The following is a 15,752-nucleotide window of genomic DNA, read 5'->3' as shown; positions in this document are numbered from 1 at the left end:
ATTTTATATCCTTTTCTTTCAACCTACCTGTATGGTTGGACTTGAAGTGAGTTTGTTTCCATTTTAATTGGTGTAACTAAGTTATTTAAAACACACATACACACACATACACACTGTGCCTCCATTTTTCTATTTGCATTCCTTTTTCTTCTACTACTCCTGGATCCATTGTGTATTTTTTCTTGACTTCCTAGATATCCCATTTTTCATAGGCCTTCATATCCTTTCTTATAATTTTTATCGTTCTAGGTGTTAAAATGTACATACATGATTACTCCAACATTCACACTGGGCCATTTTGAGGGGAGTGTGGAAATACAACCTCCACTTAGGTTCCTTTACAACTTTCCATTGTCAGATACCATTATAAGCTTTTGTTTAAATTACTAAACACAATTCATAAACATATAGAAGGGTATATTCTAACTGGATGCACACATTTCTGCTCATTTCCTGATCCCTTCTTCTTCATGCTCGGGGTTTCTGTCATGCCATTCTATGTAGTTACAGTAAGTTCCCTTAAACAATCTTTAATGGCAAGTACCTTATTGATGTTTTCTTTTAGCTTCCATTTGTATGGGAACTTATAAATTCTCCCTTGTACATTAAGAGTAGTTTTCAAGATGCCAAATTTATTGTTGACAATTCTTTTATTTCAGTACTTCATTATTTCTTTAACTACTGGCAGTTGAATTGTTGTCTTTCCTTGGTATGAGTGTTGGACATTTTGTTATTGTTCATGGGTCCCTAAGGCTCTGTTCATGTTTTTCTTTTTAGGTCTGTTTTCTCTTTATTGTTCTAGGGGGTGACTTCTGTTGCTCTGTCCTCACATTTACTGATTCTGCTCTCTGTCATTTCCACTTAACTATTGAGATTAAACAGTGCATTATTTCTCTGTATTTTTTAGTTTTATAATTTGCATTTAGTTCCTCATTGTAACTGCTATTTATTTGCTGAGATTTTCTATAATTAATTTTGCTGTGACAATGCTTTAAAGAGAACTTGTCAGTGGTTCCTGAGGAATTTTTATGACAGCAGCATTGACATCCTTGTCACATATGCCCATCATCTGTTTCATCCCAGGGTTGACATAACTTGATTATTTTTCCTCACTCAAGTTGTAATAGTCTTGGTTTCTCTTATGATGGGTTCTTTCTTGTTGTGACATAAAATTTTATCTAATTGTGTTAGTAGGCCCTGAGTCCTTATTTCAGTCTTTTATTTTAGAAGATTATCACCATGTTTATGTTCAGTATATAGTCTTGTATATATTTTTGGGCTCTGTTTCTAATGGTGATTTGATTTTCTGAGTATCTGTAGCATAATTTTTTCCACCTTGGTTTTCATGGTACTTTTGGATGTTACTAGGATTGTCCTCCTTTTACTTCTTTGAGACAGGGTCTCATGTGGATCATGCTGTCCTTAAACTCCCTATGTAGCCAAGAATAAGCTTGACACTCCGGTTGTCCTACCTCTACCTCTTGAATGCTAAGATTACAAGCGTGTAAAGCCACGCCTACTCTAGCTTTAGTTAGTGTTTCCCAAGGGTATAGAGAGTCCTTCACCTGGTTTGGCTTCTGTGCTGTGGGATGTTAATGTATGTCCTGTGGGAGCCCTTCTTGGGTTCCTTGTGGCGTTACCCAGCAGGTTTGCATAGAGGATGATTAGGACCATGGGCCTGAGTGCAGGTGTCTGAGATGGTCTGCACTTGGCTGTACTGGGGGATGGTCTGTATGTCAAGTTGCTCTGATTGGTCAATAAATAAAACCTGATTGGTCGTGGCTAGGCAGGAAGTATAGGCGGGACTAACAGAGGAGAAATAAAAGAACAGGAAGGCAGAAGGAGATGCTGCCAGCCACTGCCAGGACAAGCAGCATGTGAAGATGCTGGTAAGCCACGAGCCACGTGGCAAGGTATAGATTTGTAGAAATGCGTTACTTTAAGATATAAGAACAGTTAACAAGAAGCCTGCCACGGCCATACAGTTTGTAAGCAATATAAGTCTCTGTGTTTACTTGGTTGGGTCTGAGCGGCTGTGGGACTGGCGGGTGACAGAGATTTGTCCTGACTGTGGGCAAGGCCGGAAAACTCTAGCTACACTTCTGTGTATTTTTTCACCAAAGGAAAGGGTGGAGTAGGATTTCCCTATTAGTACCTTAGGGTCTTGGGGAGGAGAAACATCTCTAATTTTGAGAACAAAAGGAGATCTTTTGGATTTTTGACCATTCTGTCCACCTTCATTATTGTCTCTATGGCAAAGAAAAGAGTCTTTGACTTACAGACACCATGGACCTTCCTACTCCAGGTAGTTTGTTGTTACTGGGTCCCTTTACTCATTATTTCCATTTATACAGAAGCATCCTTTGGCAGAAACAAAAGTTTCCTAACACAGTTATTGCAGTTTTGTCAATGGAAAGTCTCACACTCAGTGAAATAGAGTGTTTCTTTCCTGACTTATTTTTGATATCATTGATACCATTTTCTGCTGGCACTGGGCTTGTATGACACTTTCAGAGGGACTTCCATTCTTTCCAGAGGAAGAATGATCCCACTCAGTTTCCCAGATTAACTTTTTCCCATTGAATAATTTATAGGACTTCATCTTATGAAAATAAATCTCTCTTATTTCATAGGAAAAAGCAATTAAGAGAGGTACATATTAATTCCATTTTACTATGTACATATTTTGTAAGTATTAGATTTTCATTTAAATAATACAAACAGATCAATGTGAAACAAAACATTTTGAGAGATGATATGAAATAATAACACTGGTTTCAAAAAAGGCATTTCCATTCCTTGGGTTATTTTTATATCCTCAAGTACTAGGTAGTTGTTATGCTATTATGTCATATTCTAATGTTTAATACAACCCTACCGAACTGGGAATCATTCCCTTCATTTTATAGTTAAGTAATTTGAAGCCAAAATATAAATTAAATCATAAAATACACGTGGATGGTAAGTATGAAAGAAATGAATATATTTCTGGCTAATGGGACTTAGGTCAATGGGTCTTTCCACTAAAAGGCATAGTTTCACAGTGATACAATATGCAAGATGCAATATAGCAGAGCTAAAGTGAATTTATAATTCAGTTATGGTCGTCATGTCAATGGGAAGTGAAAAGCAATGCCATGTGAGCAGCAAAGCTGCTTTAGAGGAAAGCTGCCTCTCTAACTTCCCATTCACAATCTTTTTATTCAGGTCTCTCATGGTTGTTTCACCTTATGGACTCTTAATGTCTAGAACAGAGGTTGTCATTGGCTACTTCAGTCTCCTGTAATTTTTATAGCTGGTATTAAATTTTCCTTGTGATGAGACCTTAAGCTGTTTATACTGTCCTTTCTTTTAGGAAAGAAAGACAAAAATAGTAGGAGAGAGGGAGAGAAGAAAGGAAGGAAGGAATGAGGGAGGCAAAAATGAAAGAGGAAAGGAAAAAACACCCATCAATGCTCATGACAATTTAAGATCAGAGAAAAATCTTAATTTAGTCACTCTGCCCAGACCAGAAGTTGGAAGACAACAAAAGAGATGTACTTGGTGGTTCAAATCTTATCTTCTAACAATTGAGGTTTCTTGCTTTCACATCTAAACAATTCAAGCAATAAAAAAGCACTATTTTCACCTTGAGAAACGCTGAGTTTTCTATAGCCAAAATGCTTACATTCACAAAAACAGTTAAACAAAACAAATGCACCAACCTTCACAAAGCTGTTCAGACACTGGCTGTCACTGCTGGGGATTCGGAAATTGCTGTCAAAGCTAATCTCCCAGTGTTTACTGTCATGCGTGATGGCTGTCCAGGAGCACCTGCTGTTCTGGGGGAATGTCTGAGGCCAATGGGGAGATTTGATGGTACCATTATCTGAATGAAAAGTTCCACCACAACCTGGAAATTTACCATTAAAAAAAATCAATCTTCAAGATAAAATATCAAATTTAGAAACCAAAGATGGCTAGAGAATATTTCTAAATGTGAAATCATAACTCATCTTTTCTTGTGTCTGACTCATCTTTGGGGCAGGGACTAAGCAGGAGCCCATAGATGCAAAGGGCTTTAAATGGAGACCTGTCACTGCTTTGGTTCACCCCCACAATCCAGTTCAGGTCACTTGATCTGGGTCTTGCAGACTGTAGGAGATAGACTCTCATTCTGTCTCCAAAGAAGTCATCTTTTCTACTTTCCTTGAGACTGTGTAGTAGGTAGATAGCCAGGCCACACTCACTAATAGATGTGAATACAGCTGTATTATCCCTTGTAATTTTAGTCTACTGCAGTGAACTAGAGAAAATGGTTGGAACTGGGGAAAGTCCTCCCACAAGTAACCTGGCTCATTCATATTGAAATTGATTGATTGTTCTGAATAAATCATAGGAATATGAAGAAAGAAAATCTAGAATTATTTTCATGACTTTAAAACACATACCTATGATAAACAAAGAAAAGTATGAATTCAGAACAGAGTGAAGTTAAATAAAAGGACATTGCCTGAACCTTCTTCTTCTGAGCCAGTAGTTAGTTCATCTGTAACTCCCTGATGACTTCAGGAGCAAGCTAATGGTTTAATGGGGAGCTGGAATCATTCTATAGAGACCTTCATGTTAACAAACTCTGCTACAAAGAACTGTTCTGTGATAGTTAGGATTTACTAAAATCCTGACTGTCTAACACAAATATTTATATTTTCTGAGAATTTTCACAAGATTTATATTTTATAGGAGGTACAATGCTACTTTTAAAAATCAATTCCATTACCTTTTGATTCAGTGTCCATAGCAGCCTTCCCCCCGCCCTCAAATCACAAATTTCATCTGGTCACTTTTGTCCTCAAACTCCTCCATCAAACACAGTGTCTCTAGGGACAATATATATATATAAACCAAGACTCTTATGATGTATACTCTGTTTTAACTTTCTGAAAAGTCTGCCTGTTAGCTGAGAGAGAGACTATTTGTCTCTTGTCAGTATCTCCTAGACAATAAGAATATAACAACTATATATATTGCATTTATATTGTATTATGAATTATAAATAATCTAGAGATAATGTTTTATAGAGGACACTCATACACTGCACACAAGTACTATATCATTTTGCACAAGAAACTTAAGCACTTCTAGATTTGTTTATTGAGTGGAGTCCTGGTGCCCACCCCCTTCAGTAGTAAGGAATGACTATACTTTAAATTAGGTAAGAAAAATGTGTCACTGAAAAATAAATGGTAAGTATAGAATAGTTGTTTCGTTTGTTTGTTTTACCTATAGTGCTTGTGTCCCATGTAGCATAAAATCCACGACTTTGTCCTTGATGGTCTGTGCTAAAAGTCACCACAAGCTTGTTAGAACCAGACTGTACTGGTCCAGGGACTGACCACCCGCAGTACCGTCCTATGATGGGTGATTCAGGGTAGCCACCATTCCTGACAGTAACCGAGTCTGAAGTGCAAGTTGGATGCATCTCAAGATGAAAGTCAGTAAATGTGAGCTACAGAAGAGAAAAGACACCATGAGCCATCCTGAGCTGTAAAGGAGTTCATCCACCAGCAGTTAGACAAGGTTCCTATGGATATTTTCATTTTGTCATAATTCACATAGCTTTGTATTTCTGATTCTTCAGTTTTTCTCTCCTCTCCACTCTGTTTCCCTTGTTAAAAGTGCTCTTGTGAATTTAGAAAGAGTATATTTTTTCAGTGAAGTAGAGTCATTTTGGAGAACCCCAGCAACCTGTTAGGCTAGAATGACAGCTCATGTCAATACTGAATTCACCTCTTTTCTGGAGGCTCAATTAGCTTCTACATACACCTTCTCCTAATTTGAGAAAAGATAATGGTCTTCACTAATTGTAGACTGGTAGATAACAATATCTGTACTCTAAACAAAGAATTTTACAGAAAATTTTATCTGATTAAAAAAGCAAAACCTACAGTAATCACTTATTTACACACACACAAACACACACACACACACACACACACACACACACACACACACACAAGGACACACACACGGACACACACACCATTTCCATGATCCAGTAACCCAGCTGTAAGAACTCACAGTGATGATGTGCCCTTCTGGGGCTTCCAACAGCCATGAACAGTGGGTCCATCTACCATAAACATTTGGATAGTTAGGACTTGAGATCACTCCACTCTCACCGGTCTGTATTCCACCACAATCTGAAATTAGATTTGTAAACCTCTAAATAAAAGAAAAGAAAATACCCACAGAGCTGAAACAATACTTAATGACAGCCATCATACTTTCTGGTAAAAAATATAATCAGCCAATCAATCAATCAATCAATCAAGAAATAAAAACCTGAACAAGATCAAAGTTAAGGTGGAAGAATAGAAATGAATGAATTGAATCCCAAATAGTGTGCACCAAACAGAATTCCATAGTACAGACAGCCTCAACTGAGCAGAAAATAGGAGGTTCACAGTAAATGGAGAGTAGCTAGCCATAGGATATAGCTAACAATGTACTATAGACAAATGGAAAGACATTACCTTTCCTGAGAACACCAGACCATGGATATATAGGTAAACCTGAAGAAATGATTTGCCCTATAATCAACTATTACATCATAACAAGTACTTAGGTTTCAAAGAACAGATTATTGGAGCAGGTTGAAAAGACGATACAGGTCTATAACATCATATGATCTGCTTCTTTGTCTGATTCTCCTTTCAATGGGATAAAAAATTACCAATGGATGAAATGTTTTCACAAGTAGATTATGTTTGGGCTTATTCCCTCCTTTAACCACACATTTGGTTGTTGTGGAATAATCTTTTTTGTACACTGTGAAGATGTGTTTTTGCCAAGGCACCTTCTGATTACTTTAATGAAGAGCTGAATGCCCGTTAGCTAGGCAGAAAGAGGTTAGGTGTGACTTCTGAGGACAGAGAGCTCTGGGAAGAAGAAAGGGGAAGTCACCAGCCAGATGTTGAGGGAGCAGTATGAGCAGTACAGAGTAAAGGTAAACGAGCAATGTATTTAATAATAAGTCTTTGTGTCGTTTTTTTTGTTTTTTTTTTTTTTTTTTTGAGCTGGCAGCCCAAAGAAAAAATCATCCATATTTGGTTATAACACAAAGAATAGTATATAAAACTATAGCAGAACATATGTTGATTCACAGTCAAACTCAACAGAAGGAAAAGTGGGATTATAAAACCTGTCAGCAAAAAGTAGACTCAAACACAGAGGCGCAGGGCCAAACAGAAAGTGTGGCAGACTGAGAGGGTCATCGTGGAGACATGGACTTACGGTGGGAATAAAGGTTTTGGAGACAAGGCAGGAAAAGAAAATATGAGTTTAGACTTTCACAAAGGGAAACACTGCCACAAATGTAAAAGGATTGCCATGTTAGTGAAAGGAAGCAGAAAAAAAAAAAACAAACCTGGAACCAGGGCAAGCAGTTTTGTTGCCCACCTTGGATTGAATTTCTACATTATAACCTCTGAATGTCACACATGCAGGTCTAACATTATTAGAAATATGCAGTAATCTGAATAAAATATAAACTGTGACCAAGTAGGATTTATCCTGAAATGTAAGAATGGTTCACAATAGAAAACATCTTGATGTAAATTGGGGACCAAGCTAGGGGGCCAAACCAAACCATAGAAACAAAACAAAAAGACGATAGTTTGAAGAAGACACAGTTGTCTACACAGAGGAACAAAGACAATCAAAGTATTAAAGCCATAAGACTATAGTAAGGTCTCTGGAATAAAAGTAATATATAAAAACCATAAAACTCTTCTTGGCATCAGTAACAACTAGTTAAAAATTTAACCTGAAAAATTTCACTGAAATTATCAATGAAACTATTATATAATAAAATATAAATCTTTTAGGCTTACCTGTAAAGGAGTACTCTACATTGAATCCAGTATGTTCTACACGCTCGTTGGTGACAAAGTGTATCCACACCTGGGGGTAGGGGATAACCAAGGGTACTGCTGGTGCTGACAAGCTGCAGAACTTCTCTATCAGGGGCCCATCAGCATCACCTGATCAAAATAGTATGCCACGTGACATTATTTGCAGGGTTTTGGACAAACATCTTTAATTCATAGGAATAACAATTAATGAATAAAAACAACAAAGAGTACTCCTTGATGCATTTCAATCCTGGTACAGTAGCAGACATTTCAAAAGAAATCCTCTATTATCTTTGTCAGTTACACACAAAAGAGTTCTCTGACACACTGAGTGTAGAGACCGCCTTTACTATTGGTGCCAGTTTATTCCAATTTATGTCTTCAAAATCACTTTCGCACATCTAAGTAGAAATGCAATCAACTTAATACCCCTTTTAGCTGTGTGCTTTGTAAGGGAGGAAGAAATGTCAATAGTGATAACAAATACACTCTTAGGATAGAGACAATGATTGCCAAAACTTCTCAAGACTCTTCACTGCATTTGATCTTCTAAAATGAACAGAATATTCAGCACTCAGGCCAAGAACTGTCAGGGTTGAGTTGAACAAGTTTCATGAAGATTCCTTTTCACAGAAATTTGATTAACATTTACAGAGTACCTGGAAAGTGCACATTTATCTGCTCCCTATGTATTCTGTCAGATGAACACTGCTGACCTTATAAATCAATGAAATAGAGTATTTCTACTGTCTGTAAATCAGGGGGAATAAAGAGAAGATTGAATTTCACTGACTGAAATTGAATATAGAGCTGTTCTGCTTTATTCTATGAATGGCTTGGCAACACATAGAGATAGTAAGTGTTTATCAGCATTTCATGGAAAGCATTCTCAACAGCCTCTTCCGTGTTTATACTCATGTGCCTCAGAGAGCTGGGATGATTCTCTCTTGCAAAAATCCCTGGTCTGCAACCCAAGTTTATATCAAAACCCTCATTAAAAACTCTGTGTTCCGTGTTCTCAAAGGAGGCCATCAGTGACTGGGCAGGTCTTCTCAATTTTGGCCTTGGTGCAGGGCAGCTATGATGTGTCTCAGCACTACATTATTTTATTTAAGACTGGATAGAAATTATCTTTAAAAGTATAGAGATGGAACACATTCATTAATCCATTAGCTTTCTTAAATTTTACTTTATATGTGTCAAATTACTACACAGCCTGAAAACAACACTACACTATTATAACCACTCCATATGATAACATTATTTTCTGCACAGACACAACTGATTCTTACTTGCTGTTTAATATCATTTGTGTAGCCACATTAAGATTGTTACTCATCTCTGTAATTTCCCCTATTTCTCTACCACCCAAAGGTTTATGAGAGACCTTTGCAGAAGAACTTCCTCCCCTAAAATAAAGGGTGTTAACACATGACAATAATAACATAATATGTAATATAATGTATTATGTAATATATACCTTATATTATATTATACTCTATACTATAATATAAGGTAGATACCACTGATTATTAAAGTTGTCAGCTTCCTTTTCTTTAACACTGGGGATTAAGAAGAACACAACCTTGCCCGGGCGGTGGTGGCGCACGCCTTTAATCCCAGCACTCGGGAGGCAGAGCCAGGCGGATCTCTGTGAGTTCGAGGCCAACCTGGGCTATCAAGAAGAACACAACCAACATTTGACAGTATAGAGCACCTCTAATATTATTTTTTTCCCCGGTCTACTTATTTTCTCACTGGGAAGCAAGCATCAGTGTACCAAGGGAAACAACCTCGTTAGATCATCCATGCCTGAACTCTAAGAAGGAACTGGAATCCTTCCATGAACACAAAGTTTAAAAAAAAAGTCTTGAGAAGTATGGTTCATTAGATATGCCTTGATCCTTTTCTATCATGGAAAAAAATGAACGATGACTTTCAGGATAATTTCCCAAATAGCTCCCATGTGCTGCTCCACATTGGTACAGTGTGGAAGGTTTTTAAACTTCTAGGGACTTAAAAGACAAAAGAATTGAACAACCTCCTTGTGAGTCCTGCAAGTTCAGGGAACTAATGAGTGTCAGGTCACACTAAGCTTATTTTCTGAGGCCAGTGGTGCACACTGATAGGACAGAGATTGGCTGGAACCTGACTTGGGTGAGCCTCCCATACAGGAAACCTGAGAGAGAAACTCTCCTTGCTAAGGACCCACTTCCCTCACAGTTCTTAGGTCACATTTGCTATCTGGGAACATGGAATTTCAGCTTTGTGTTGACAAAGCTCCTTTGTAACTTGTGCCCTGAGATAGAAGCCATTTGAACTACTGCTGTTGTCTCCAGGACTGAGCAGAATAAGCGGATAAATTAGAGAGCACATTCTTTGATGGAACTCACCCACTCGAAACTCAAGGACATCAAACACACAGTCTTGATGACTTTCAAGGGAAAATGCTATAAAATGGATATTAATGGATGAATTTTCCCGATTTGGATTACTGACAGTCCATTCACAGTCTAGGTTTCTTGCATAATCACGGATTCCATTATAGCCAGGAGAAGTAAAGTTTCCACCAGAGACACTTGAAAGAGGTCCACCACACACTAAGGCAACAAAAGGCACAGAGAGAGTAATGAGATCCACGTTGTAACAGACAAGTCCAACAATCAAGACACAATGAGTAAAATAATAAACATCAATTTGCTCTTCTAGATGTAGTCAGGTTTGTAGACAAAGGATATGCAAACTATAGAAGGAATGCCTATAGGTTCATGAATGCCTATGGGTTCATGAGTGCCTATGGGTTCATGAATGCCTGTGGGTTCATGAATGCCTATGGATTCATGAATGCCTATGGATTCATGAATGCCTATGGGTTCATGAATGCCTATGGGTTCAACCAAGTTCCTTTATTTCCCTTCTGGAATGGAGAAGATGGCTGTGGCTTGGCCATGTATCAACACCTCCAAGTTTAGATATTTTATTCATTCAATATTTAATTTAGAAAAATAAACAAATCACTGGAAGGTCCTAGTGGCTTTTGATAAACAATTTTCTATTTGATCCAATAATTTATTTGAATTAATAGAATATAACACTAGAGTGCCAACAAACCTACTCTTTTTTTATATGGTAATGAATGTATCTTAAACCAATCAAACAAATCAAACAATTTTTGTTTTTGTTTTTCAAGACAGGGTTTCTCCGTGTAGTTTTGGTGCCTGTCCTGGATCTCACTCTGCAGACCAGGCTGGCCTCAAACTCACAGAGATCCGCCTGGCTCAGCCTCCTGAGTGCTGGGATTAAAGGCATGCGCCACCACCGCTGGGAAAATTAAATAATTTTTAAAGATGTATTTAGTTCCATTCTTCCTAAAATACAAAACCCTTGGATAATGGTAGCAGACCTAAAAGTAAAATGATATTTATAATCCAGGCCACATGTTGTTTAATTTTGGGATAATCTATATTAAATGTAACTGGGTTATTATTTTCACTGAACATACCCATATAAGTAAATGAATAAAAAACAATAACATGTATTCAGTTGTCTGAGAAATTAATTACTCTGTGGTCCTAAGCTACCTAGGAAGTAAGTGTTTTCTTGAATATAAAATAATGTGTCAGAGACTGTGGGTCCAGATCCAATCCTAGTATTACAAGGAATCATGCTAGAAAGTATTCTAATAAAATTTTGTTATAAAAAAAAATCAAAATACAACATTTTTTCTGAAACCACAATGGTTGATCCCCCCATCCTCCCAAGAAGATTTTCTGTTTGTTCATATATATTGCTCTTGTGTTGAAGATCCCAGGTATACTTTTGATCACTGCAGAGAAAACAGAAGACTTGGCTGTTTGGGGCAGTGAGTGAGTCTGACCAAGAGGAGATACATTCGAAGCATCCTACATCACCTGCATCTTCACTGGAGGTATAGGAAGCAGTGAAGCCTCCATACGGCCGGGATCCATCGGTGAAAAATACGACCTTCATTGTGTTTCCAGTGGATTTGAACTCATTGGTTACGTTCACACGGCTGCACAGTTTCTCTAGTTGGGGTGAGTTACTTCTAATGCCATTGAACACCTGTTAGAAAAATAGGTTGACTTGTAGCTGTGCTGCTCACTTTACTGACTATCCCCCAGGAGATGACCATCTGAGCCCTGAATTGTGCCCTTCTAAAGAAAGCACAGTCAACACTACAGAAACCTACCCCAGGAATATAGACTACTAAGCCATGCCAAGCATATTTTTGGCCTTAGGGTCATGTCAAGAAAATGTAAGATTTGTAAATGTCCTCCTCCCATGGGTCACAGATGAGAGGCTTCTCTGCACTTGGCAAGTGGAGACCCTGCTCTACATGGGAAGTAAATGTGCCACTATGCTTTCTTTATAGTCACAGAGTTTACTGGTATGCAGTTTTCTTAATCATGCCTTGGACGCTATTAACATACTAACTTAAATGTTAGCCTTAGATGATTTCAAGTGTATAACCATCCATCTACTCCAAATACCTTGGAAAGTACTTTGCAATGATTTTTCTTTATTGTTTTTAATTAAGTGTACTTATGCGTATCTGGGTGTGATTACGTGCATGTGAGTGCAGGTGCTTGTAATAGATTTGCCTGGAGCTGGAGCCACAGGCAGTTGTGACTGCCCAGAGTGTGTGCTGGAAACCGAACTCCAGTCCTCTGCAAGAGTAATACATGTTCTTAACCACTGAGCCAATTCTCCTGCGGCCCTTAAAAAGCAATTAAAAAAAATAAAGCTTTCTTAATTATTATGGATTCAAAGTTCCTATATTCTTAGTCATTTGACTTAACTTTTTTCAGTTTTTATTTTTGAGATTCTAATATAACAACCAATTAGTGTGTTCTTACTTATTGACTTTTAAAAACTGCATTTTTACTGGTATCAAAATACAATTAATAGCTTTAGTTCCAACTGGTAAAGTATGACTGCTTCTGCACAAAGCCTTGTGAATGCTTTTCAGAATTCAGAGATGTTTCTAACGAAATAAATAGCAATTTACTTGGTGATTGATATTCCTACTCTTTAAAAGGATTTGAATGGCTCACAATTAGAAACATCAGCCTAAAAGCTTTGAGGAAGCAGGCCATGTTCTACTCCAAGGGATGCAAGCTTTTCCAGTTACTGTAATTAATGACTGAACTTAGTTCTTGGGTGGTTTCTGGTTTAAAATGCCTTCCAGCTAGAGGACCAGAGGAAGTGTTTCCATCATCTCTTGTGCAGATACAGAGCCAGACTCTGCTAATGGCCTACTCCGATTATCTTATCTGATCATTACCATGCCTCTCCCTCTCAGGCCTGTACTACGACTGCATTTTTCCAGATGCAGACAGTAGAGTACAGAGACTTGTACTTTATTAAAATTCTAAGAACTAGGAATATTTGAATTTGGATTCAAATTCCCATATCAAACCACAAAGCAAAGCAACAAAAGACAATACATATTTCATGCTACTATGAACAGGAATAGGTCATGCATTCTCAGAATGGAAAGAACTTATCACCAACTACAAGGTTGATAGGATATGTTGTAAGCAATGATCAAAGGTCTTTGTTGCCTCTTTATGTATCTGACCCCAGCACAGAACCGGAATGACTAGAACATGTGCAGTCACCCAGCTAGTACATGGACTTCTTTCTCCATTCAGAAGCAACCGACTGTGAGCTCCCATCCTGTCCTCTAACATCTTTTGTAGTCAGAAACTACAAGCCTCAGAAGACTCGAGGCAGGAGCAGGCACATGACAGTCCAGACAAGGTATGAGCTGCTGTGAGCAGGAACGAAGTTGGACATTTGTCTCACGACCCCGCACACTGTGTGGCGCAGCCTTTCATTTCCTGCGTCTGAGTCATGGGATTTGTTGCTGGATTTGGGGGAGTTTCAAGTTCAGTCCGGCTGGGTGTGGTGCTCAACAAGCAGCAGGATGCTTAAAACTCCCCACGCCACTTGCAGATCTTAAGTTTCTTTCCTTCTTTTCGGGTAAGCGTTCAAGCACACAGAGGGTGGAAAAAAGCAATCAAACACTTGTTTAGAATAAAAGGGATAGATAAAGTAAACACCAACACACAAACATGTTCTAAAGAAACGGTATTTGGACATTCTCCTACAGAAATGAACTCCCAAAGTGATTCCTTGATGGCGTTTCATCCTCCCCGTGAGGAAAGATCTGAAGCTGTGATATTGGCAGATCACTAATTACAGGTCAAGATCTGTATTAGTTACTTTCATAAGGTCCAATTACCAGATTCAAGCACATGTGCAGAGCTGCCAATCAGTTTTTGCACACTTTTTTAAAATATCAATGAAGATCAACCAGGGCTCTGGGGAAACATCTAATATGAAATGCAGAGACCAATATAAATAGAGATAGAATCTGAAGGAAACAATATGAAACTTCATAGAAGTAATATGGAACTTCAAATTATGATTCTACAATTGTTTAATATGTGCATTCAAATGATTATGGTACAGCAGGAATCGTATAAGTCTACAAAAGTTATCATCCACACTTGTGTCCTTAGGGAGTTACAAGAGCATATGTCTCACCAAAAAAACAGGAAACTGACTAAGAAAGGAAATGTACAGCCTCATGAAGCCAGGTGGCCAGTCCAGAGGGAATGAAGAGGCCACAAACATGATGGTGCAGGGAAATCCCCAAACAACAGCTCCCATCAGGCTTGCTGCGGATGGACAAGAAATTGCAGAAGGATACTGGTGCTAAAAATAGACATGTATGCCTCTTTGGTGGAAGATGTGTAGAACAATTACTGACATCCATAAAATGTAAAAATAGTACAGCTGTTGTTACTGTCATTTGAAAAAGCAAAAGGAAATGTGGTCACAGCTTATTGCCTGACTTAACTAGAATGCAGTTTCCATAATCACCTAGGTTTAACACCAAAGGGCCATTACCGTGGAAACGGTGACATGTGTGTTTTGTAGGGAAGTTGGCAGAATATGGGAATTGTGGGTTCTCTATGTGCATGTCTCATGGGAGGGAGATAATTCCTCAGTTTCTATAGCAGGATATGGGTAGATGATACCCAAGACCAACAGAAGAGGTGCAGAATAAGAATATTAGCTCGATACAATGGCATAAACGCTACAAGAAATAGCTGGAATCCAGAGGAGTAAATACATCTGGCTTCAATGATTAGGAGTGGAGAGGTCACAAGTAAGGTCTAGTTTTGCAATTTGTGACCACTAGTATCAATTTTATTTTATTATTTGAGTTCTAAAACTGTGACTCATTTTTATCTTTCCTGTAGGTCAATGTACAATCTGTGGTGGTAAAATTCCTAATAATCATTGGATTCAACATGGTTTAAATCATAGACATAATTTCAAAGGGCCAAAAAAAATCTCAGTTAGCATTATTTATGAAAATTTTAGTGATATGTAGAATGTAAAAATTAGGTATTTTTGTTTTCTTTTAAGATACTTTTCACTAAACATCTATTATATTTAATCAGAAAACATCTTAAATTAGTTTTCAAGGGAATTTATATTGCTTAGTTAAAACTACTTAAAATTATGCAGGAGCCAAAAAGACATACAATACATAAAAATATGGTACACTGGGAGCGTTTAATCTTTTTTTCTCCTTGTGTTTGTCTACATATCCATGCAATAAGTAATAGGTGTTTCTTTATAACTAACACCTAACACCTTGGAGTCACAAAATGGCTGCGTATAAAGGTGTCTGCCACCAAACCTAACCTTCACACGAGTGCTGTAGCATGTTCACATCCATAAATACACATGCACAGTAGAGATATAAATATAATTTAATTTTAAAATTAACAATCTTAATGTAGGGATGTAATTCAG

The 15,752-nt window shown here is 37.8% G+C and overlaps 1 protein-coding gene across 1 annotated transcript in view; it reads right to left on the bottom strand.

The window, feature by feature from the left end:
• Cubn (cubilin) overlaps positions 1–15,752 on the bottom strand; it is a 226,113-nt gene that overhangs the window by 46,446 nt on the left and 163,915 nt on the right. The window contains exons 49-54 of the mRNA XM_006985936.4: positions 11,807–11,978; positions 10,289–10,495; positions 7,875–8,024; positions 6,061–6,182; positions 5,263–5,488; positions 3,705–3,892 (exon numbers count right to left, since the gene is read on the bottom strand). Coding sequence (XP_006985998.2) covers positions 3,705–3,892; positions 5,263–5,488; positions 6,061–6,182; positions 7,875–8,024; positions 10,289–10,495; positions 11,807–11,978 — 1,065 coding nt within the window. The remainder of the gene's footprint in view (positions 1–3,704; positions 3,893–5,262; positions 5,489–6,060; positions 6,183–7,874; positions 8,025–10,288; positions 10,496–11,806; positions 11,979–15,752) is intronic.

Source organism: Peromyscus maniculatus, chromosome 5, assembly GCF_049852395.1.
Source record: "Peromyscus maniculatus bairdii isolate BWxNUB_F1_BW_parent chromosome 5, HU_Pman_BW_mat_3.1, whole genome shotgun sequence".
Taxonomy (NCBI): domain Eukaryota; kingdom Metazoa; phylum Chordata; class Mammalia; order Rodentia; family Cricetidae; genus Peromyscus; species Peromyscus maniculatus.
Note: the sequence above shows the minus strand (reverse complement) of the source record. Positions and strands in the feature narration are given on the sequence as shown.